The sequence below is a fragment of the Notolepis coatsorum genome, assembly GCF_963971535.1.
Source record: "Notolepis coatsorum genome assembly, chromosome: 10".
NCBI classification, from domain to species: Eukaryota; Metazoa; Chordata; class Actinopteri; order Aulopiformes; family Paralepididae; genus Notolepis; species Notolepis coatsorum.
In genome coordinates, this window is record NC_140174.1 from 13,555,525 (window position 1) to 13,579,218 (window position 23,694).

At 47.1% G+C, this 23,694-nt stretch overlaps 1 protein-coding gene across 1 annotated transcript in view; it reads right to left on the reverse strand.

Moving 5' to 3' along the window:
• LOC311235452 (glucagon receptor-like) overlaps positions 1 to 23,694 on the reverse strand; it is a gene marked incomplete at both ends in the record, with an annotated part of 71,159 nt that overhangs the window by 24,255 nt on the left and 23,210 nt on the right. The window contains 5 exons of the mRNA XM_084322913.1: positions 6,446 to 6,506; positions 7,474 to 7,633; positions 8,322 to 8,478; positions 19,010 to 19,116; positions 20,176 to 20,297. Coding sequence (XP_084179039.1) covers positions 6,446 to 6,506; positions 7,474 to 7,633; positions 8,322 to 8,478; positions 19,010 to 19,116; positions 20,176 to 20,297 — 607 coding nt within the window. The remainder of the gene's footprint in view (positions 1 to 6,445; positions 6,507 to 7,473; positions 7,634 to 8,321; positions 8,479 to 19,009; positions 19,117 to 20,175; positions 20,298 to 23,694) is intronic.

Consider the following 23,694-nt stretch of genomic DNA (forward strand, 5'->3'; position numbering starts at 1 on the left):
ATGTGCTCAATGGAGTTGAATCCTCTCACACGCAGGCCAGATGTCTGCTCACTTTTAAAGACCATATTTTCACCCATCATGGTAGTGAGTTTCAGTTTGACTGGGCAAGTAGTCAGCTGTAGTTATTTACATAGATCTTGCTCGATGAATGTTGTGTCGCTTTGTGTATCTAACAGAGCGTACACAAGTTTTTCTGTGGATGGATTCTCATCTTTAGACACCCACACCGGCACGATCATGGAGCTGTTTTCTGACTGACCTTGGCTGGTAACTTTGAGGGACAGAGCAGGTGTTGGTTCCATTTCACTGCGTCGTGATGAATTCTCCCTTTTTGCTCTTTCATTGTAGCTGTCATTGTGAAGACAGGTGGGATGTCGTCCTTTGCATGAGTCACATGTGTGGCGATGCCGGCACTCCTTAGCGCTGTGACCAGGCTTAAGACATCCATAACACAGTCTTTTCTCTTTGATGTACGTCCTTCTGTGTTCCAGTTGCATTTTCATGAAGTCTGGACATTTGCAAAGCTGGTGACTGATATCCTGACATAGTATGCAAGGGGCCCTGATCCTTTCTTTTGTTGTTGTCTGTTGATTATTTTCCACCACTGTTTGTGTGTTGAAAGCGCTAGCTTTGTTTCCTTTGCTTACCCTTGTGTTCAGTCTGTCTTGATTGGATTCAGCTGAATGGAGAGCAAAGAAGGAGGTGATTGGTTTGCAGGCAGTTTCAGCCTCCATAGACATGAACTTGGCGAAGTCTTTAAAGCTGGGAAAATCCTTTCCCTCCCTGAGATGTGCTGTCACCTGCCGGTTCCAACTTGAGGCCATCCACTCTGGCAGCTTCCGTATTAACTTTTGATTTTCCTCACAGTCGTTTAGGATATTTAAACCCTTTACATGGGGCATGGCCTGCACACAGGCGTTTAAGTAATCTGAGAAGGTCCTCAGCCCTTCCGCATCCTTATGCTGTATTTTTGGCCAGGTGGATAGCTTTTCTCTAAAGGCCCTTTGAATGATGAAAGGTTGGCCGTACCTCTGGTTGAGCTTGCTCCAAGCGTCACTGTACGCTTCGCTGTTGCTGCGGAAAAGTTTCCCTTCTAGGCATTTGTTAGCTGCGCCACCTACATATCTCTTGAGGTAGTGCAGCTTGTCGGCAGGGGAAATGTTTTTACCATCTATGAGAGACATAAATGAAGACTTCCATTCAACAAAGTCAATTGGATTGCCATTAAACACGGTAGGCTCCGGCATTGGAAGTCTGTTAATAGCAATGCTGTCCTGGATAGCCCGTGCTAGGCAAATTACATCAACAGGAGGAGATGGAGGGGCAGCTATGCGAGGGTGCATTGTTGCAGGGGGGTTGGAGCTGAATGGCAGAGAGACATGGGCAGACCGAACATCAGACTCCTCTTTCACTTCTCTGTCGTAAACTTCAAATCTTGCTTGGGCAGCCTTTAAGTCTTTTTCAACTTGTAATCTTTCCAATTCGGCCTTGTGTTCATCCAATTCCTTCTTGTGTTCTTCCTCTAAAGCTCTGATTTTTTCCTTTTGTCTCTTTTCCTCCAATAGCATCTTATATTCAGCCTCCTTTGCAGCTAACTCTGCCGCTGCTTCTGCTCGCTTGACTGTAACATTTGAGTGCATGGAATAATGACTGCCAGACAGTTCTGAAGCAGAGGAACTAAAAATGGACCGGGCATAGTGAGGCTTACTTAGCTCACGCAAGCGCTGTCCTTCATGTTCTGCATCGTATTCTCCATTTACACCAGTCAGTCTCTGTAAAGTGTCACAGCCAACTAAGTGACACTGGGTATGACATCCTGATCTTATATATGATTATGGGGAATGTCTGTAGATTCTTCCTGGACAATGGAATAGAAACACGTTATGTGTAAACACATTTTAAGTGCCACAAGTCAACGAGTGACACTTTGTATAAAATTCTTATGTTTATTATATATGATTGGAGCTATGTATATGACCTGTATACTCTTTATACACTTATAAAACTATGTTACAGTTAATGTGCAGTCGGAGTGAAGAGCAGGCCTGAGCTGAGAGCAAGTCGGCACAGTTTAACCCTGTCCTGTCTGCATAAAATAAAACCAGTATGTGCATATATATGTGTACACTGTATACTATATATATGTGCTGTATTATACATGTATGTGTATACACATACATGTACTATGTACATGTACTATCTACTATGTACTGTGTACTATGTACTCATGCTGGAGATGTGAGTTGCTTTCACTTCAATACTGTTTGGTCTGTACAGATGCATCTGTCTCCCTCCCTCCTCTCCGGCCGGCAGACGCATTAAACTGGTTAACCCTTTGTGGGGTCTGAGTGAGATGGGGAGAGAGGGGACTTTCCACAGCAGAGAACAAAGGGAGTCTGTTCCAGCGAAAACGTTACAATTACTTTCGAGTTACGGCCTAGTGGAGTAAAATGGGAGGAGAGCCAGTCCCCACGAGCCGTGCATTGACTGGCTGGTGAAATGACATCACGGTGACAGCGCTGTATTTGGACCAATAAGCAGAAGAGATCGGGGGCCCTTTATAAGGGCCAACTGGCGAGATCACAAGGAGATTTTTACACTGAGCTGGAGAGAGAGGAAGATGTTGCTTAGAGACTTTTTTGAGAGATGAGAAGAATGGTGCTTGACACTGGGCACAAGCCGTGCATGATGAGATGTTCTGTTTTCTGCTTATTTTAAACTGAATTGGGTGCTTTCCACTTCAGTCTCTTCTTGTAACTAGCTTTTTCTAATTAAAATTACCTCTTTATAAATATGATTTGTATCCTTTCTTCTGACCAGACGACCGGGTAAGCATGAAATGTGTTTTGCCTTGTAACTTCACCCTATTGCGTTTTGATTAATGATAAAAACTTTAGAAGTGGGGCTTTATCCATATGGAGGCCTAAAGAGAAAAATGTCAACCACGCGGTCCCGTGTTGCATTTTTGATTAATGATAAAAACTTTAGAAATGTGGCTTTATCCCTACGGAGTAAAAGGAGACATATGATTATGCATTAAGGCAAAATAGGATAAGTGGCTTTATCCCTAGCTCAGGCCTAAAGAGAGAACTATATATCAAGTAATGCCATATAGTGATAATACGTGTACTGTATCATGGGATTATCAAGTAAAGCCATACAGTGATAATATGTGTAAGTGGCTTTATCCCTAGCTATAATGGTATTTTCAAGTAAAGCCATACAGTGATAATACGTGTACTGTATAATGGGATTATCAAGTAAAGCCATATAGTGATAATACGTGTACTGTATAATGGGATTATCAAGTAAAGCCATATAGTGATAATACGTGTACTGTATCATGGGATTATCAAGTAAAGCCATACAGTGATAATATGTGTAAGTGGCTTTATCCCTAGCTATAATGGTATTTTCAAGTAAAGCCATACAGTGATAATACGTGTACTGTATAATGGGATTATCAAGTAAAGCCATATAGTGATAATACGTGTACTGTATCATGGGATTATCAAGTAAAGCCATACAGTGATAATACGTGTAACGGATAAAGGAAATGGACCTCATCTGAATAAAGAGAGTCCTTCCCAGTGCAAATAAAATAAAAGATTCCGCAACTTCAGTCACTCGACCTAAGGTCGATGACTGACGGGGGTCGGAGCGGTGCATTCGCTATCTCTTGTCGGTCAGTGGTAACAACAACATTTTGTAGACTCGTTTGGTTCTGCATGTCAACCACCTCGCAGGACGCTGTTTGATGTCAAGATGAGCAGACCAATGAGTTATGAAGTTATCGATCTGACCTAAGACCTAGCGTGGGCATTCAACAGTCTCTCATTCAGTATTTTGACAATGTCACTCGTTACTGCTGCACAAGCATCAACTTTGCGCCTTAGCTCAGTGTCAGGCGTGCCGTGGACTCTCAGTTCATCATATAATTTCATGATGTCAAATTTCCTTTTTTCCAAATTGTCTGCAAGGTGTGCTAATTGATTATCTGTTTTGTCAGATTTTAGGTCTTGCCGTGTTTCACGTGCTTGGGCTTTCCACTGTTCATAAAGACTCAAAAGTCTCTTTTTCCGTTTGTTCTGTTCATCTTCACGGTAAACTAGCATTTTTTCCGTTGGGATTCGCACTCTTTCTGACAGCCTAACTAAATCTGCATAATTATCTTCCTCATCATCAGCAAGATTTGTTTTGTTTTGCAATGTCCCTTTTTTTTCTTGTCTGACAGCTTGTTCTGTTTCTGTTTCCTTGTCGCGCAAAATAGCACCAGATCCATCCATTGTTTTGTTTTGCAATGTCCCTTTTTTTTCTTGTCTGACAGCTTGTTCTGTTTCTGTTTCCTTGTCGCGCAAAAAAGCACCAGATCCATCCATTCCTTGACTTTTTCCGTTGCTCCCTTTATCACAACCGCTTCAACTCAACGCTGCTCAGATCCCTTTTGTCCGTAAAAGTAGTCCTGTCCATCCATAAAAGTGTTCCTTTAGATCCGTAATGTACTTTTATTCATGGAAGTCGTCCTTTTCGTTGTAATCTCCGTTAAAGAGTAGACGGTTAGTTGTAATCTCCGTTAGAGAGCAGACAGTTGATTGCCGGTTGGAGAGGTGAATCTCTTACTGTAACGGATCCCCGTATATTGAGTGGCTTATAAACGTACTGATGGTCGAATCACTGTTTTATTTATCCTTTTACATCGTATTACATTTCCTTTTAAAACAATAACATTCTCACCGTAAGAGATATGGCCTCATACGGGTCCATTAAAACTTGTTGCCTATTCCTTCTCTCGCAATGCACTGTCAAACTGTCAACAAAAGCCAGTGACAGCGACCGGAAAACACTGCCTCGCGACATGGATTTACATAAATTAAAGTCACACACACAGGCTTCTATCAATTCTAATAACAAAAAAGTCCTGGATATTCATATTATATATAAATGTAAATATTCCTAAACACAAATATTACACAGGTAATTACTCAAAAAATAATAAACCATTCTTGGGGTTATTTACACTTAGCTTAAGGCACCCTTGCATGTTGTATGAGTCTGTTATGTATATAAATGTTAAATGGTATATGTGATGTGTTGTGATGTCACGTTTTGTATGATGCATGTATTAAAGGGGAACTCCACTTTTTTTGGAAATTAGCTTATTTAACATCTTCCCTGGAGTTAGACAAGAAGATGCATACCTTTTTTGTCTCTGTGCGTGCATTTTAGCTTTGGGAATAGACGCTCCATTAGCATAGCTTAGCTTCATCACTGGAAGTGAGGCAGGACAGTAGCCTTACAGTGCCTTACAGTGTATTGCAAGGTCTGACATTGACCAAACTTGATATGCATGACCTTGGTGGGCTCTAGGTCAACTCCTGAAAAGGGGGTCAATGTCAGACCTTGCAATCAAAAGTTAGGGGGCGCACTGAAATTATGGCAAGGGTTATTAGCCCCCTAACTTTTGATTGCAAAGTCTGACATTGACCCCCTTTTCAGGAGTTGACCTAGAGCCCACCAAGGTCATGCATATCAAGTTTGGTCAATGTCAGACCTTGCAATACACTGTAAGGCACTGTAAGGCTACTGTCCTGCCTCACTTCCAGTGATGAAGCTAAGCTATGCTAACGGAGCGTCTATTCCCAAAGCTAAAATGCACGCACAGAGACAAAAAAGGTATGCATCTTCTTGTCTAACTCCAGGGAAGATGTTAAATAAGCTAATTTCCAAAAAAAGTGGAGTTCCCCTTTAAGCATCACACTCCCCCACCCCCCTACAAGGACCACAATGGAAATAAGCTCTGAGATTTTTTGTGTTTCATCCTTGGCAGTATATCCTGACTGTGCTCTTCTGTCACATGTTTATTTTTTATATTGTCAAATAAAGTCATTCATTCATTCATACAATAGCCGATAATACATTATCCCAATGATAAATCCCTATACGGGTGGACCGTGCAGGAAACTAAAGTGATGTCAGACTACACCTCCCTATTGCTCTAACCTGGAAAAAGGGCACCCCCCCTTATATATAAAAGTATATACGAATAAAATATTTTCGCCACTCAAAAGGGCACTTTAACGTGACATTTTTCAACTGTGGGGGGGGGGGGGGGGGGGGGGGCACATGGTCAAGTTTAGACCGTTGGAACGGCACCAATGGGGCACGTGCTCTCGTTTCGCCACTCAAAATGGCACTTTAGCGTGACATTTTTCAACCGTGGGGGCCACCAGGGGGCACGGCAGTCTCACTGCGCCTTCTTGCCCCTCCCTGTATTTGCAGCAGAGCTGCTTGTTAATCTTGTATGTAAAAAAAAAAGTTGAGAAGGGCAACTCAGCCAATCAGAGTAAACAGGCTGTTGCTTGGGCAACAATAGACCGTACCTGTGCACATCCCTGATCCATACAGTAATTGAGGTGGCATATTGTGGCCACACACACTCACTCACTCTCTGTTTTCTTTCAAGAGCTTCGCCACTATCCACGGAATGACAAACAGAAGTGGGGTTCCTGAAGAGAAGAAATGTTGGAAAAATTAACAACATAAACCAAGGAAACTATAAAAGAAGGAAGGGTTATCACGTCACTGTGTAGCGTGTGGACGCACATTGGTGCCAAGTGTGGGAACTTTCACAGTTCGGTCGACGTTGAGTTGGACGGGATCAACCGTCTCCTCGTTTATGACCCGTCATTTAAACAGATGTCAGAATCATAAGCAATTTGTTGAATTGTTAACTAGCTAACGTTTGATATATCGGTTGATGTATATTTCCTCAGATAGCTGGTATATTTAGAATTTCAATACAGGCTTCAATAGAACTGACACCTACGTCTGACACCAAGCGGAGCATAGAACGCTGGTATTCTTCCTTCTTTTATAGTTTCCTTGACGTAAACAAAAACATTGAAAAGAAAAGAAAAAAGACAAAGGAAAAAATCAAAAGAAAAGACACAAACATGCAGCCTTTCTGCAGGACATCCAGCCTGTCCTTCAAGTCCTCCCCAAATGGTTAAAGTAACATTTAAATGAGGGGAAAATACATATTTGTTCCCCTCTTTGAGAAACTTTAGTTCAAGACGGTTGGTAAAGCGCTTTTGAAGTTGCTGAAGTGACAAAGGGTGAGAGACGCTCTCAATATTATCATTTGATTATTTTATCTTACCCTTGGTATTATTTTACAGAATGCACCCCAGCCAAGGTGGTATCATGACAGACAGAACTTACCCCAGCCAAGGAGGTATCATGACAGACAGAACTTACCCCAGACAAGGAGGTATCATGACAGACAGAACTTACCCCAGACAAGGAGGTATCATGACAGACAGAACGTACCCCAGCCAAGGAGGTATCATGACAGACAGAACTTACCCCAGCCAAGGAGGTATCATGACAGACAGAACTTACCCCAGACAAGGAGGTATCATGACAGACAGAACGTACCCCAGACAAGGTGGTATCATGACAGACAGAACTTACCCCAGCCAAGGCAAATGTAAGGCAGGTATTTTCTGTCCTCAATGAAGACAGAGGCAATGAGCACTAAGTAGAGGTATATGGCCTCTCCAAAGAACCAGTAGTGATTGGCCAGAACACAGTACTGCATCACCACCTGCGCTATCCTGCAGCCAATAGCAGCCTTGGAGGGAGGGATATGAAGAGCCACTTATTACAAAAAGCTGGTCCATCAAATACATAATATTCTACAAAAAGAACACCTTGGGCCCCTTATACTAGTTTGGTTCTGAGGAAAATCTGTAATTCCCATATATTCCCCCATGCCCCCACGATCTAACCACGGAGCATTTCTTTTTTTTTTATCTACTTTTTTCTCCCATTTTCAATTTTTTTTCTCCCATCCCAATTTCGTATCGTCCAATTCTACCCTCCCCTGTCTCGAACGCTGTTAGGCCACGCCTCCCACAAGCCGGCTGCAATGTGGACGAAGCCTTACATCACGTGTCCCCTCCGGTACTCGAGGAAGCAGCCGTCGCATCTTTTCACCTGCACAGCGCGATCTCTCAGCGTCGGGGGTCTGCGTGGGAGGGACACGCCGCCCCCGTCGCTTCCTGATTCTGCTGCGCAGGCGCACCAACCGACCTGTAGGAGTCGCTGTCCACAACGTCCGATCCACACCCACCAGCTTTCCCACCCCGTATGAACAACCAGCCAAACTGATAGCAATGCGGAGAGCTGGGCTCGAACCACGGAGCATTTCAAGGTGTTACAAGGTTTTCCGGTTGTAAAAAAAAAAAGTTAAATTGGCTAAATGTCGAAATGTCCAATGGGATTACACCAGGAGTTGACCTCTGAACCCGGGGGCCCACCTGGTGACTGAGCAGCTCGTTCAGGTCAGCCTGCCTGACGATCTCCCGGCCCCAGTGTTGCTCCAGCAGGGTGTCCTTGGCGATGACGGACACCGCGCGCAGGATGAAGGACACGAAGAGGTTAGCGTGGATGTAGTTCCTGGTGCAATGCAGTTTCCTGTGGAGAAAATTTTAAAAGGATTAACCCTTTCACTACCACACGACAGAAGGGTTAACCCTTTCACTGCGACAATACAGAGGGTTAACCCGTTCACTGCCACACTACTAAAGGGGTTAACCCTTTCCCTGCGACAATACAGAAGGTTAACCCGTTCACTACCACACTATAGAAGGTTAACCCTTTCACTACCTCACTACAGTCTTAAGTTTAAGTTTATTTATAAATTTTTTACCCAGGGACAGTGCACATTAATCAACATCTTCAGTTTCCACATCAATGTAAATGTGCCAGAATTAGCTAAAGAGCTAGTTTTCATCTGTAGTCCCTGCCTACCATGCATGTCTTTATATGGTGTGGGAGGAAACCGGAGTACCCGGAGGAAACCCACGTGAACACAGGGAGAACATGCAAACTCCACACAGAAAGGCCCCCTGCTGGGGTTCAAACCCAGGACCTTCTTGCTGTGAGGCAGCAGTGCTAACGTAAGGTTATCCTATAACCCTAGTTATATGAATACTGGCTGAGCGTCTCGCTCTGCCTACTGAGATATCATAATCTCCAGCACCTACTGTGCCCGTGGAAACTAAACACATGCACCCACCTGCACGTGACCACGCCACTCCCGTGCGTGCCTCTACAATAGGCAGGAAGTGGTCACGCTTACACCCTTCCAAGTTCGAATTCCATTATACGCGGAAAACATCCAAGGGACCTCAGGGCGCTGAAGAGCGAGACGCTCAGCCAGTATTCATATAACTAGGGTTATTGGATAACCTTACGTTATATCTCATACTGGCAATCAGGTCTCGCTCTGCCTACTGAGATAAAGGGCAGAGCGGACGCGTGGCCACGTCAAATGCACCCCCTGAGGGCCCGTAAGCCTGATGGCGGGATGCAGGAGAGGTCCCGGACCTCAGGACTGCCTGGGAGACAGAACCCCCAGTCATGTCCATGAGGTAAAACCTAACGAAAGGACTCTGGGAGGACCAGGATGCCGTAGCGCAGATGTCCTCTACCGAGGCCCCCCCCCAACAGGGCAGCAGAGGCCGCCACACCACGAGTGGAGTGCGCCCTGACGCCCCCGGGGGGAACCCGTCCAGCCAACGTGTAGCAAAGGGCAATGCCCTCGCACAACCAATACGAGGGCCACCATAACAAACAAACAGTTGATCGGAAGCCCTGAGATCCCGCGTGCGACTAAGGTAAAACCTTCAGTGCACGGACAGGACACGACAGGCGAAGGCTCGCCTCCAACTCACTAGCGTGAGGAGGAGGGCGAAATGCCTGAAGCATAACATCCCTGGAGCGATAAGAGCTCCGGATATTCTTTGGCACGAAGGCCGGATCAGAACACAGAGTCGCTTGCTATCGGCCCGAATAGACAGGTACTCTGACCGCACCGAGAGAGCACACGGCTCACCCACGCATTTAGCGTAGGTGATGACCAAAAGGAACGCGGTCGTAAGACAGACGATCCAATGGCGCCTGCTCAAGACGCTCAAACGGGGCCCCCAACAGCCTTTCCAGAACAGTTGGAGGTCCCGACTCGGAGACAGAGAACGTTCCACAGGCTTGAGACGCCGTGCGCCAAGCAGGAAACGTCCCACGAGAGGGTGGCAGAACAGTGTTCTGCCCTCAAAGCCCACATGACAAGAAGATATAGCTGCGGCATATACCTTCACTGTTGAGGCCGACCGCCCATCCAGGATAGACTGGAGAAGGACAGAACCGAGTCCAGGGGGCATGACACCGGGTCCAGGCCCCCAACCTCACACCACTCTCGAACCATACGCCACTTCCCTGCGTAAGCCGCGGTAGTGGACGGAGCGCGCGCGTTCCGGATGGCGTTAACCACAGAAGAGTTAAGACGCATCCCCACCAGATTCACCCTTTCAGCAGCCAAGCCATTAGGGGCTGCCCCAGAACAGGAGGCAGAACAGAGTTCTGCGTGCCTGAGAGAGGGCCCGCGGTGACCACGGAACAGGCCACGGCGGGGCCACCAAGAGCTGAATCAGGGCCGGGAACCACACAGCCGTGCCCCGGTCCGGCGCGACCAGGATCAAAGTCCGTGAGGGAGGCGTCAGTGAAGACTGTGACGTGTGACAGCCTGCTGCCCATGGGGACCCCGCTGGTGAGGGCCCCAGGCCCCCCCCAGAGGGCGAGGTCCCCCAGTACTGACATGGGAACCTTCAGCTGCTTCCACTTGACTCTCACAGGGTCTATTTTCACACTGAAAAACCCACCTCTGTATCCTCCTCATGAAGAGGAGGCCAAGAGGGACCACAGCTTGAGCAGATGCCATAATACCGTGCAGGTGTATCACGGTCAGCGCCAGGACGGAACCTCCCGAGCGCGCCGAGAATATCCTCTCGCCGCCGCTCTGAGAGGGATGCCCACATAGACCTTGAGCTTAGAAATAAGCCCAAGTACTCCACCCGTTGACTGGGAAGAGGAGTACTCTTCTTCCAGTCTACAGCAAAACCAAGGCTGGTGAGGAATTCCACCACCTGCCTGGTATGAGACCTGGCGATCTTCTCTGACCGGCTGAGGACCAGAACGTCGTCCAAGGTAGAATCAAATTCGTATCCCCTGACGACGCAGAGGCCCCAGCGCGGTCTCCACAGACTTGGTGAAGATGCGAGGAGCCAGAGAGTAGCCGAACGGCAGCCTCTGGTACTTGTACGCTAAGCCTGGTACTTGATGATGGCGCCGCCCCGTTCGGCTGCCTCTCTGTTAGCTCCGTCGAGACTGTGTTTACTTTTGTTAATATTTATAGTTTTTAGAGTTTTGTGCGTACCAACTGTTGGTGCATTTAATGTATATGACCGTCAGTCACTCATAGACATTGGATTACGGGAAACTTACCAACTGGATTACTCGCTGGATCAACTTTCCGAACCACATCAATGGCCGGAAGAAATCCTCCGGAGACTAGGACCAGATCCTTTGTTCCCAGAGCCCAGGAAAAGACGTCGAGGAAAAAGGGCTGGGATCCGAAACAGGCTGAGATCCAGACGACACCGTACACCACTTCCCAGTATATTGCTAGCCAATGTACAATCAATAGACAATAAACTGGATGACATCCGAGCAAGGATTCAATATCAAAGAGACGTTAGGGACTGCAATGTCCTTTGCTTCACCGAAACATGGCTAACACCGGAGGTTCCAGATCACGCGATTCAACCAGCGGATCACTTCTTTATCCATAGGAAGGATCGGACACAATCAGAGTCCGGTAAACAACGTGGTGGAGGTATTGCCTTCATGTTTAACAAAAATTGGAGTGATCCAACGAATGTGAAGGAATTATCCAACCACTGCTCCCCAGAACTGGAATATATAACCATCAAGTGTCGTCCTTTCTTCCTCCCGAGGGAGTTAACGGCGATCGTCCTGGTCGGAGTGTATATTCCACCGCAAGCCAACAACAACGCCGCGCTCTCCAGACTCCACGATGAGGTAAATAGTATACAAGCGACGAACGTTAACGCCGCCATTTTAGTACTGGGAGATTTCAATAGCGCCAATCTGAGAAAGGTATTGCCTGATTTCTACCAGCATGTGACTTGCAACACCAGAGGCGGTAACATCCTAGATCACTGTTACACGCAATTTAAAGGTGGCTACAAGGCTCATTCTGATAGTGGCTTTGGCAAGTCAGATCACGCATCCATTTTCCTTACACCAAAGTACAGACAAAGAATTAAAAGTACTCCCGTAGTCTCGCGAGAGGTGCAGAAATGGGATGTGACGTCAGAGGATACGATCCGGTCAGTGTTTCACAACACAGACTGGATTGTATTCCGCGACACAGATAACATTAATGCCTACACGGAGACAGTGCTGGACTATGTCTGTACTAGGGTGAAAGAAACAATCCCCACTACCAAAATGAAAGTTTACCCAAATCAAAAACCCTGGGTAGACAAATCCGTCCGTGAAGCTCTGAGAGAGCGCACCAAAGCATACAATGACGGCCTAGTGGCAGGCAACATGAATGACCACAAGGTGGCGCAACACAACGTAAGGAGGACAGTGTCAGAGGCCAAACGGCGCTACAGGGATAAAATTGAACTCCAGTTTGAACAAGCTGACTCTAGAGCTATGTGGCAGGGGCTCAAAACGATGACAGACTACAAAGGCGCCTCCCTCAAACTGAACAGTGACATCTCCTTAGCAAACGACCTCAATACCTTCTATGCGAGGTTTGATGCTGGTAATAACAACACCAGCTCACAAGCCTCGGCAATGGGGGGGGGGGGGTCGGCTGCTGATGGAGGCGCAGTGTTCAGGGTAACAGAGCATGAGGTGAGGCGGACCTTTAAAAAAGTGAATATCAGGAAGGCAGCAGGTCCGGACGGCATCCCCGGCCGCGTCCTAAAAGTCTGTGCCGACCAACTGGCCCCAGTATTCACTGACATATTTAACCTGTCCTTAGAACAGGCTGTCATCCCCACCTGCCTGAAGAAGTCCACTATTATCCCTGTACCCAAAAAATCCAAGCCTGCTTGCCTCAACGACTACCGCCCTGTAGCTCTCACCTCCATAGCCATGAAGTGCTTTGAGAAGCTAGTAAAGGGCTACATCTGCTCCTCCCTCCCCATCAACATGGACCCCCTGCAATTTGCATACCGCCCCAACAGGTCCACGGAGGACGCCATATCCCATGTGCTGCACACAGCAGCATCACACCTGGACAAGAGGCAGGGGAACTATGTGAGAATGCTATTCATCGACTACAGCTCGGCATTCAATACCATAGTCCCCTCCATACTCATAGCCAAGCTCAGGGACCTGGGCTTGGGCTATGACCTCTGCCAGTGGGTCTTGGACTTCCTGACTGGCAGACCCCAGGTGGTGAGAGCAGGCAACTGCACCTCCTCATCCATCACCCTCAACATAGGGGCCCCCCAGGGCTGTGTTCTGAGTCCCCTCCTCTACTCCCTGTACACACACGACTGTGTGGCTCAGCGGAGTAGCAATACAATCGTCAAATTTGCTGACGACACAGTGGTGGTGGGCCTGATCTCTGCCAACGACGAGAGGGCCTACCTGGAAGAGGTCAAGGTCCTGGCGGGATGGTGCCAGGAAAACAGCCTCTCCCTGAACGTCAGCAAAACAAAGGAGATGATTGTGGACTTCAGGAGGTCGGGGGTCAAGGACTACAGCCCCCTCAGCATCGACGGGGCACCGGTTGAGAGAGTCAACAGCTTCAAGTACCTCGGAGCCCACATATCCGAGGACTTGACATGGACCATACACATTAACAGTGTGGTGAAGAAGGCACGACAACGCCTCTACTTCCTCAGGCGCCTAAGGAAGTTCCAAGTCAGCCAGAAGATCCTTAAGAACTTCTACTCATGTACAATAGAGAGCATCTTGACCGGCAACATCACCTCCTGGTTTGGGAATAGCACTGCAAAAGACCAAAGCAGACTACAAAGAGTGACACGTTCAGCCGAACGCACAATTGGAGGGGGGCTCCCCACCCTCCAGAACATTTACTACAAGCGTTGCAAGGGGAAGGCTAAGAGAATTATTAAGGACTCGAGCCACCCGAACAACTGCCTCTTTGAACTGCTGCCGTCAGGCAAGCGATACAGGAGTCTCAAGGCGAGCACAGAAAGACTCAGAAGTAGCTTCTATCCCCAGGCCATCAGGCTGCTAAACGAACAATGAATGAACACTACACAACAACAACCACCAAACACACATAGCACACACATCCACACGCACACACTCACTTTAAACAAACACACTGTAGCACCCACTACACACACTTTATAGCACACACCCACTTTAAACAAACACACTGTAGCACCCACTCCCCACACTTTATATTTATGGATGAAGGATTGCACTACAACTCGTACACCTTACTGTAAATTGTACCTAAAATTGTACCTCATCCCATTTCTGCTTTGCACTAGATAGTACTGTACATTAGTACACTGCATAGTATTGTGTATTGTATATTATATGGTAACTCAGAACATTGTACATATGTCTATACCGAACAACTGTGACCTCATTTTCTTCTTCTAAATTCATGCTATATTATGTTATTATGTTATTTGATACTATCTTGTCTAGCACAGTCTCTGGAGCGTAACAGTAAGAAGCATTTTGTATGAAAGTATTCTGTACTTCTGTATGACAACTATTAAAGAACTTGAACTTGAACTTGAGCCCTGAAACAGGAAGCGTAGGTATGTCCTAGGAGGGAAGATCGGGATGTGAATACGCATCCTTCAGGTCTATGGAGGTGAACCAGTCTCCCACCTGACAGCGCTTAACAGGTGGGTGATGGTCAACATTCTGAACCTTCCATGGGACAGGTCCAGTATGGGTCTGACACCCCCCCCCCCCCCGCCCCCCCGATTTCTCGAGCACCAGAGAATATCGGGAGTGAACGCCGCTCATCGCGTCCTCCCATGGGACCACGACGATGGCCTGCTTCGCCGCCAGAGAACGAATCTCCTCGGCCAGGGCTGTCACTGCTGCAGACTCTGACAATAGAGTCTGTACCAAACCCAAAAACGGAGGGCGGGGTGTGCAAACTGTAACACAAGCGCCGCCCTCAGCGCTCTCTCCATCCACACCGACATATGGCACTACCGTAGCCATATGTGGTAAAAATTCCAAAGCGTCCCCGCCGCCAACTGCCGCTGGTCCGCTAGGAATCGTAGATAGGTAGCCCGGTCCCTCCCCCTGTGTGTTGTCAACCCTGGTTTTGCCAACCGCGCGAGCAGGGTGTCTCGTGGAGCCGGGATATTGCACCCTGACTCTAACAACAAGGCAATCGCACCCAAGGGGGGACCCCGACAGAAGGGGTGGTCTGATACGGGGGGAGCGGCCATCACCCCTGGTGACATAGGCTCCCCCGCTGAGCATCTTCCCGGCTTAGCTTGCTCTGCAGCTGGCCATGCATGGTGTCTGGTCCCCACGCTGCCCGATTGGGTGAGTCCCTACACACCGTAGCCCTGTAGTGATATTACTACCACCCAAATTACACGTGCCTGACTGACCACCGCGGGATCGGAAGTCCAGACGGGGGAGGCACTAACGTAATACCCGGCCTGGCGAGGGCGGGGTTGGGAGAACCCACGCTGCGACCTCCTGGGCCTAGGATTCCCCCTCTGACAACATTATTTAGACACAGGGAACCCTGCTCCGTCGACAGATACAACACCAGGCTCACCAAACACAGACGCAGGACGTGTGGCATGGGAGCCTCCTGACAGCACAGCATTCTCATTGACAGACCCAGGCCTAGCTAGCAACTGGGTGTCAGCCCCTGTCTCCATGAGAAGCGATATGTGGGGCCGCTTGCGCTTCACTGGAAGAACGCGGCCCGCAGCCAAAGGGGACAAATCAGAGCCTTGAGTCCCGTAGTGTAGCGGGGGGGATTAACCGGAGAGCGTGCTAGACACAGCTAGATGGCAACGGTTTTTCAGGGCGTGCCCATCTAATATAGCCGATCCCTCGGCCGCAGAGGCTGTCGGCCTTGTGACCACTTGTTCTCTTTGTGTCCAGGTCATCTCAGGCGGGGGACACATGGCCGCTGGCAGGGGGCCTCGCCGCAGCCGCTGGCGAGGCCGTGCTCTCACCTCTGGCTGCGTGGTGTGGGGCGGCGTGGAGCCCAGATCAAATACCGCCCGCGCCTCCGTGGACAGACCAAGGTCCACCCGCAGAGAGGGGAGCCCTGAGGAGGAGACCCCTCCCCTCCTCAAGGGGAGATTGCTCCAACCAAAGATGCCTGTGAACAACCGTTGACAGCATCCTAGCCCTCCCTGCGGTTATAGCTTGCGGCTGGGTCAAAAGCTGAATAACCTCAAAACCTTGCGCGATGGTTGACGTCGGCTGGCCCTAAGGCCCCACCACCCGACACCATTTTTGACAGAAAAGCAGCCAATTGAGCAATGTTGTTAGTTGCTGCTAAACTCTGTACTGCGGCGGTATAAGCTTCATCAGCCCACTCAGCCACCTGCCGGGCCGACTCGCCTCTTGGCGTCGGCCGGGCGGGATACCGTTCCACCATGTCAGGGCAAAGGACCGATGCCACCTGCTTCACTAAGCATGGAACACCAGTGGCGGCTGCTGACCAAAGTTTATTACTAGTGAAGCACTGCTCCACTAGTAGTCATGCAATAACCTCCACTGCGGCAAACCTGTGCACCCGTGTAAGGGATAAATGAATGAATGAACGAAAACTTTATTAACATATTGCAGAATGGGCTAGCCCATTACACACAATTGTTAAGGGGATGCAGACCAGAGAAAACATTTGTCCTGTCTACATCAGGGTCCCCCATTTTCAATTCATAGATGCACAAATGCACACCTGTCCTGAGCCCTGTCGTCAGCCCATCCACCCATGAAAAGGGTAAATAAGCCTCAGCTAAACCCCCAACATTAGACACCGATTGACCGTCAGCAATGAAATGGTTAAGAGGAGGGAAGAGTGAAGACAGCCCCGGCGGGGTACATGGGAACGGCGCCCCAAACATTGTAGCATTAGCATCAGCTGCGCGCTAGGATACTTGGAAAAACATTCAACAATGAGTCATGATGACCACGTTTATCCAAACACCCAGCCCCCCGCGCCAACACATCCCCCGGTCGTCTCACGAGACAACGAGCAGTATCTAATATGCCAGTACCAACGCCTGTCGGCGTAGGTCCTACCTGAGCACGGCGTGGCTCGACTGCCAAGCGCCGCGCGTAGCCCATCGGTCCACTGTCAAGCGACGAGGAAAACACAGGATAGGACCGCCGTTCTGTTTGGACGTGCCGAGAAGGTTCCGGGGGCTGGCGCACTTCTGGCGAAAGCCCAACATTGCGTAACTTACGCTTCATAACAAAGTTCCACCTGGTTGAAGTGCATATGAGCTGCTTCCCCGGATGGAAAATAATGAGGAAGGGTGTAAGCGTGACCACTTCCTGCCTATTGTAGAGGCACACACAGGAGTGGCGTGGTCACGTGCAGGTGGGTGCATGTGTTTAGTTTCCACGGGCACAGTAGGTGCTGGAGATTATGATATCTCAGTAGGCAGAGCGAGACGCGATTGCCAGTATGAGATATAACCACTCTGCCACCGTGCCAGAAAGACGGTTAAAGGAAAACTCCAACATTTTGGGAAATTAGCTTATTTAACATCTTCCCTGGAGTTAGACAAGAAGATACATACCTTTTTTGTCTCTGTGCGTGCATTTAGCTTTGGGAACAGTCGCTCCGTTAGCGTAGCTTAGCTTAGGTTAGTTGTAACGTTAGTTTAGGTTCGTGTTAACGTTAGATAATGTACAAAATAAACGTTTTCCGCTGCTATAAACGTTGCACTTTTATTTTGAAAACCCCAGAAAGGAAGTCATTATATATGCTTTACCATCCTGATCTGTGTTAGCTCCGGTTAGCTCAGAGCGTCCGGTATAACAATACCAGCCATTGGATTACTGTTTTCTAAATTGGGGAGGCTTTTAATCGTCAAGGTAAGAGGATTTTAAGTCATGGTATCCATAAACCTCAATCGGTTCGGATCCTTTGAATGAATGAGAATGTCAACAATCACGACGACACGTTGAAATCACTCGCTGCGCTCAGAGAGGAGTGGTTAAGCAAAAAATAGTTCCGAGTATATTTGCTTATAAAACGTAATTGTCTAATTCAATTATTTTTTATTTCTCCATGTGGTGAATACACAGGTCACAACATGTTTACATGAACGTTTTGGAGTTGTATTTGGAGTGTATTTCGTGACTGTATACAGTGTAAGGGAACGTCAGGCTCCGGATCTCCCCCACTTCCAGTGATGACGCTCCGGATCTCCCCCACTTCCAGTGATGAAGCTAAGCTACGCTAACGGAGCGACTGTTCCCAAAGCTAAATGCACGCACAGAGACAAAAAAGGTATGTATCTTCTTGTCTAACTCCAGGGAAGATGTTAAATAAGCTAATTTCCCAAAATGTTGGAGTTTTCCTTTAACCTTTCACTACCACACTACAGAAGGTTAACCTTTCACTACCACACACTACAGAAGATCAACCCTTTCACTACCACACTACAGAAGGTTAACCCTTTCACTACCACACTACAGAAGGTTAACCTTTCACTACTACACACTACAGAATGTTAACCCTTTCACTACCACACTTTAACCTTTCACTACCACACTACAGAAGGTTAACCCTTTCACTACCACACTACAGAAGGTTAACCTTTCACTACCACACACTACAGAAGGTTAACCTTTCACTACCACACTACATACGGTTAACCCTTTCACTACCACACTACAGAAGGTTAACGCGTTCATTACCACACTACATAAGGTTAACCCTTTCACTACAGAAGGTTAACCCTTTCACTACCACACTACAGAATGTTAACCTTTCACTACCACACTACAAAAGGTTAACCCTTTCACTACCACACTACAGACGGTTAACCCTTTCACTACCATACTACAGAAGGTTAACCTTTGCACTACCACACTACAAAGGGTTAATGACGGTCTTGTGGTTTACCTGATGCTCAGCAGGATGATGAGGGCCATGATGAGCGAGAGGAGGGACAGGGAGTAGCCCACGGTGTAGAGCATCCTGAAGCTCACCATCACCTGTTTGTGCCACAGCTGCAAACACAGGTCCACACACAAGTCAACAAAGACATGTCCCCCTCAATATTGAGAAGAGGTACATTTGTCCCGCTCAAAAATATAGCTAATATTTTTTTGATCTACTTTTTTCTCCCCATTTTTCTATTTTTCTCCCATCCCAATTTCGTATTATCCAATTCTTCCCTCCCCTGTCTCGAACGTTGCTAGACCATGCCTCCCACTGGTCGGCTGCAATGTGGACGAAGCCTTGCATAACGTGTCCCCTCCGGTACACGAGGAGGCAGCCTGTCGCATCTTTTCACCGCAGCAGCTCGAACTCTCAGTGGCGAGGAGTAACGCGTGGGAGGCTCACGCTGCCCCCGCTACTTCCTGCTTCCGCCGTACCGGCGTCACCAAACCGACCTGTAGGAGTCGCTGTCCACAACGTCCAATCCCCACCCACCAGCTTTCCCACCCTCTAACACTTGCCAATTGTGTTAGTATGAATGACCGGCCAGCCGGTAGCAACGCTGAGAGCTGGGCTCGAACCCAGCGTCTCCTGCGTTAGAGGCGAGCGCCTTGCCCACTGCGCCAATCAGCCGCCCTGTCCCCCTCAATATTGAGAAGAGGTACATTTGTCCCGCTCAAAAAATATAGCTAATATGAAAGACAACCCCCTCCACAAAATAGGTAAAATATAAGTAATTTTTTTTTATATACCCTTCTTACCTGTAGCTATATATTAACCCTCAACCTTGCAGACGTGCCTCTCATAAAAGTACACCAGAATGCAGGAAATGAAGTGTTTGACACTCAAGATTTCCTGGGGGAGGACCTCCAGACCCCACACTCCTCCTCCTCCTCCACCACCACCACCACCTACACCTCCTCCTCACACACCTCCTGAGACACCACCTCCTCCTCCTCCTCACACACCTCCTGAGACACCACCTCCTCCTTCTCCACCTGCTCCACCTCACACACCTCCTTCTCCTCCTCACACACCTCCTCAGACACCACCTCCTCCTCCTCCTCCTCCTCCTCCTCACATACCTCCTCAGACACCACCTCACACACCTCCTCCTCCTCACACACCTCCTCAGACACCACCTCCTTCTCATCCTCACACTGGGACATGTCCCTCCACACCAGTCCGTCCTTCACCCGCACCCAGTGCCCGTCAACGCCACACTTCCTACGGACAACACCCTGAGACACTGGACAAGGAACACACACACACACACACACACACACACACACACACACACACACACACACACACACACACACACACACACACTGAATTGATCAGATTGAAAATTTGGCAAATAACACGTCTGTCGTCAAGTCGGGAATAATCTTAACTACACACTAATCTTAACTACCCACCTCCATATAGTCTACCAATATATTATAGAATAGAATAGAATAGAAGTACTTTATTGATCCCGAGGGAAATTCAGCACTACAGATCGCTCACAATAAACATTTAGGTAGTAAAAAATCACACCTCACAATTAAGAATAAAAATACAGTCAGGGATATACATTCTAAAATATACAGCCAGAAATATACAGTAATATACAGTATAATGTACAGAATATACAGATATAGTGCTAATCACATGTATGTACAAAGTTGAAATATAATATGTACAGTGATATAGGTATAAAATAAATACATTATGGTAGTAAGTCATACTGGCCAGCAGCATAACTGCTACAGTATCTACAGATATGTAAAAGGATTCTGTGCAGGTAAGTACAGTCAGGTGTGGATATATATATATAAATATACGGTGAGAATAAATACATATATATGGTATATACAGCATTATTGTACATGCTATCATACATAGTTATGGGTTATATGCAGGTGTATAAGTAAGTATATAGAATGATTATATGCAGGTATATTCAGTATATATATAAATATATGTGGTAAATATAAAAATATAAATATGCACTATTGTACATGCTAGCATACAGAGTACATGGGTAGTACGAGGTGGGTAGTTACGATTATTTTGATTACTATGATTACAGTGTAGGGCAGATGTAGACAGTGAAAGCAGTAGGTAGCTATAATTGAGTATAGGCAACTTTTTAATGTGGTGTATGTGTGTATGAGTTCAGAGTTGTACAGTATGGGTAACAGAGCCTAGGGTGTAGGCAATGGAGTCAAGAGTTCATAGTTTATGTGGTATGGCCGGTGTGCAGGGTGAGGGTGGAGGAGGTGAGATTTTCTATCCTAACAAACTGGGGTCTGTTTGTTAGGAAGTTTATGTTTATTAAAGGATCCCCATTAGAGACACATGAAAGAGCCTCTAGTCTTCCTTGGGTCCGTATCCAGTCTAGTATCCAGTTGCAGACAGAGGGGTTGATGCCAAGGTCCTTGGTTTCCACAAGGTCCCCAAGTTTGGAGATGAGTTTGGAGGTGATGATGATGATGTTGAATGCTGAGCTGAAGTCGATGAACAGTATTCTCACACGGGTGTTGCTCCCATCCAGGTGGGAGAGGGCGGAGTGTAGCGTAGAGGAGATGGCGTCCTCCTGGCGCTCCTGTTCTCACCGTAGGCAAATTGGAGACTGTCCAGTAGGGCTGTCCCCGACTAAGGATTTGGATGGTCGACTATGATTGGCCAAAATGTGCCCTTAGTCGACTATTGGCAGACAAAAATAAAAAAAATTTAAAAAAAAAGTATATATATTTTTTTTTTATTATTATTATTATTATTATTTTTTTTGTATCATTCCATTTGGGCTGTGGGGGGTGCTTAATGTCTGAAGGAGTCGACTGAAGGCTTCTTCAAAAGCCTCTGCAAAAGCATGCAATTGGTCCACTGATGGATACATCTTGATATTTGTCTAGTCTAGTGTGTTCATTAGATGGGTGAAATCCTCTTTCAGTGCCTCTGTGCCTGTTTTCGTAGGCAGTTAGCCTCTGTTATGCATGCCATTAGCGTTAGCCACGCTTCTAGGCCTCTTTTCTTTGGAAAGAATGATAAAAAAAAAAAAAATTATAAATATTTTGTTTTTTGTTTTTTAATATTCGACTAAGAGGTTGGCCAGTCGACTACGGCTCCTTTCGACCGATTAGTCGACGCAACTAATCGACTAATAGGGGTCAGCCCTACTGTCCAGTGAGGGTGAGAGGCCAGATTTGAGGTGAGCCAGGACCAGCCTCTCGAAGCCCTTCATGATAATGGGGGGGGGGGGGGTGAGTGCAACGGGGCATAAGTCATTACGGCTCGTGGCAGAGGAGCGTTTTGGCACTGGCACGATGGAGGTGGTTTTTTAAAGCACTCTGGGATAACTGCCTGCGCTTGGGTTGAAGATGTCAGTTAAGACATGTACCGTAACTCAAGATGTTGAGGTGTAACTCTGTGTGATAACAATAATGATGTATACTGTATACCGTATATATATATATATATATATATATATATATATATATATATATATATATATATATATATATATATATATATATATTTATATTTTAATATTTACCGCGTGTATATATTTATGTCCATATTTGTCTGAATATACCTGCATATAATCCTTCTATATACTTACTTATACACCTGCATATAACCCATAACTCTGTATTATAGCATGTACAAAAATTCTGTATATACCATATATATACATGTATTCTCACTGTAACTGAGGGGTACAATTCCCTGACTGTATTGTTAGATATGATATTTAATACCACTACCTCATGTACTTTAACTTCTGGCCACCCAGTACAAGATATAAGTATGATGAACACTTTCCCACCTGATGAAACGAATCCACACAAATGTACCAAATCGAAGATTTAATACAGCAAAAGGTGTATACAACGATCACTTAATTACATTTATGATTTGAAATATGAAATATGCACTTTTATGGCAAATGAGTATTCGTAGGTAAATCAACATTGAATGTCCAATCTCTGGTTACGCAGGGAGTAAGTATACAACCTGGAATAGTTAGGAAAACGATAGCGATGGTACTTAAATGATTATAGCTGGATACACTAAGGGGGGGGGGGGGGTCCCGCTGGTTGTAAGACAGTAGGAGGGGGGGGGTAGAGAAGCCGCTGGCGGTATCCCATCTGGCCGACGGTGTCTTGGGAGAATCCAAAGTCTTGGACACGGTGCCCACAGAACCTCGGACCGCAGACGAATACAGCTGGACCCTCTGTGGACGGTAGCTGCCGGTCCACAACGGAGAGACGTGAGGCGACCTCACTGGTGTCGAGCGCCGTCTCACCTGGAGTCCTCTCCGGGGGGTAGTTCCAACACTCCGCAGTGTTGGCCTTTATCCATGGAATAATCAAAGCACACAAAGCATAATCCAAGCCGTGGAAGGCTCGCCGTCGTCCGAGTAGAGTAATCCAATATACAGGTCCAGTCGCTCTTGGCCCGGAGCTCCTCGGATGCAATCACCACTAGGGGTCTGACCAGCCTGGTTAAGCGTCCAGATAACGTCAGGAACGATGGGGGTACTGATAACTTTAGAACTCTAACCGAACGATGCACCATACATAAATAGACTATTATTAGCTTAATAGAATACGTCCAACTCGACGGTATAGTGCCAAACTATGACTATTCAACTA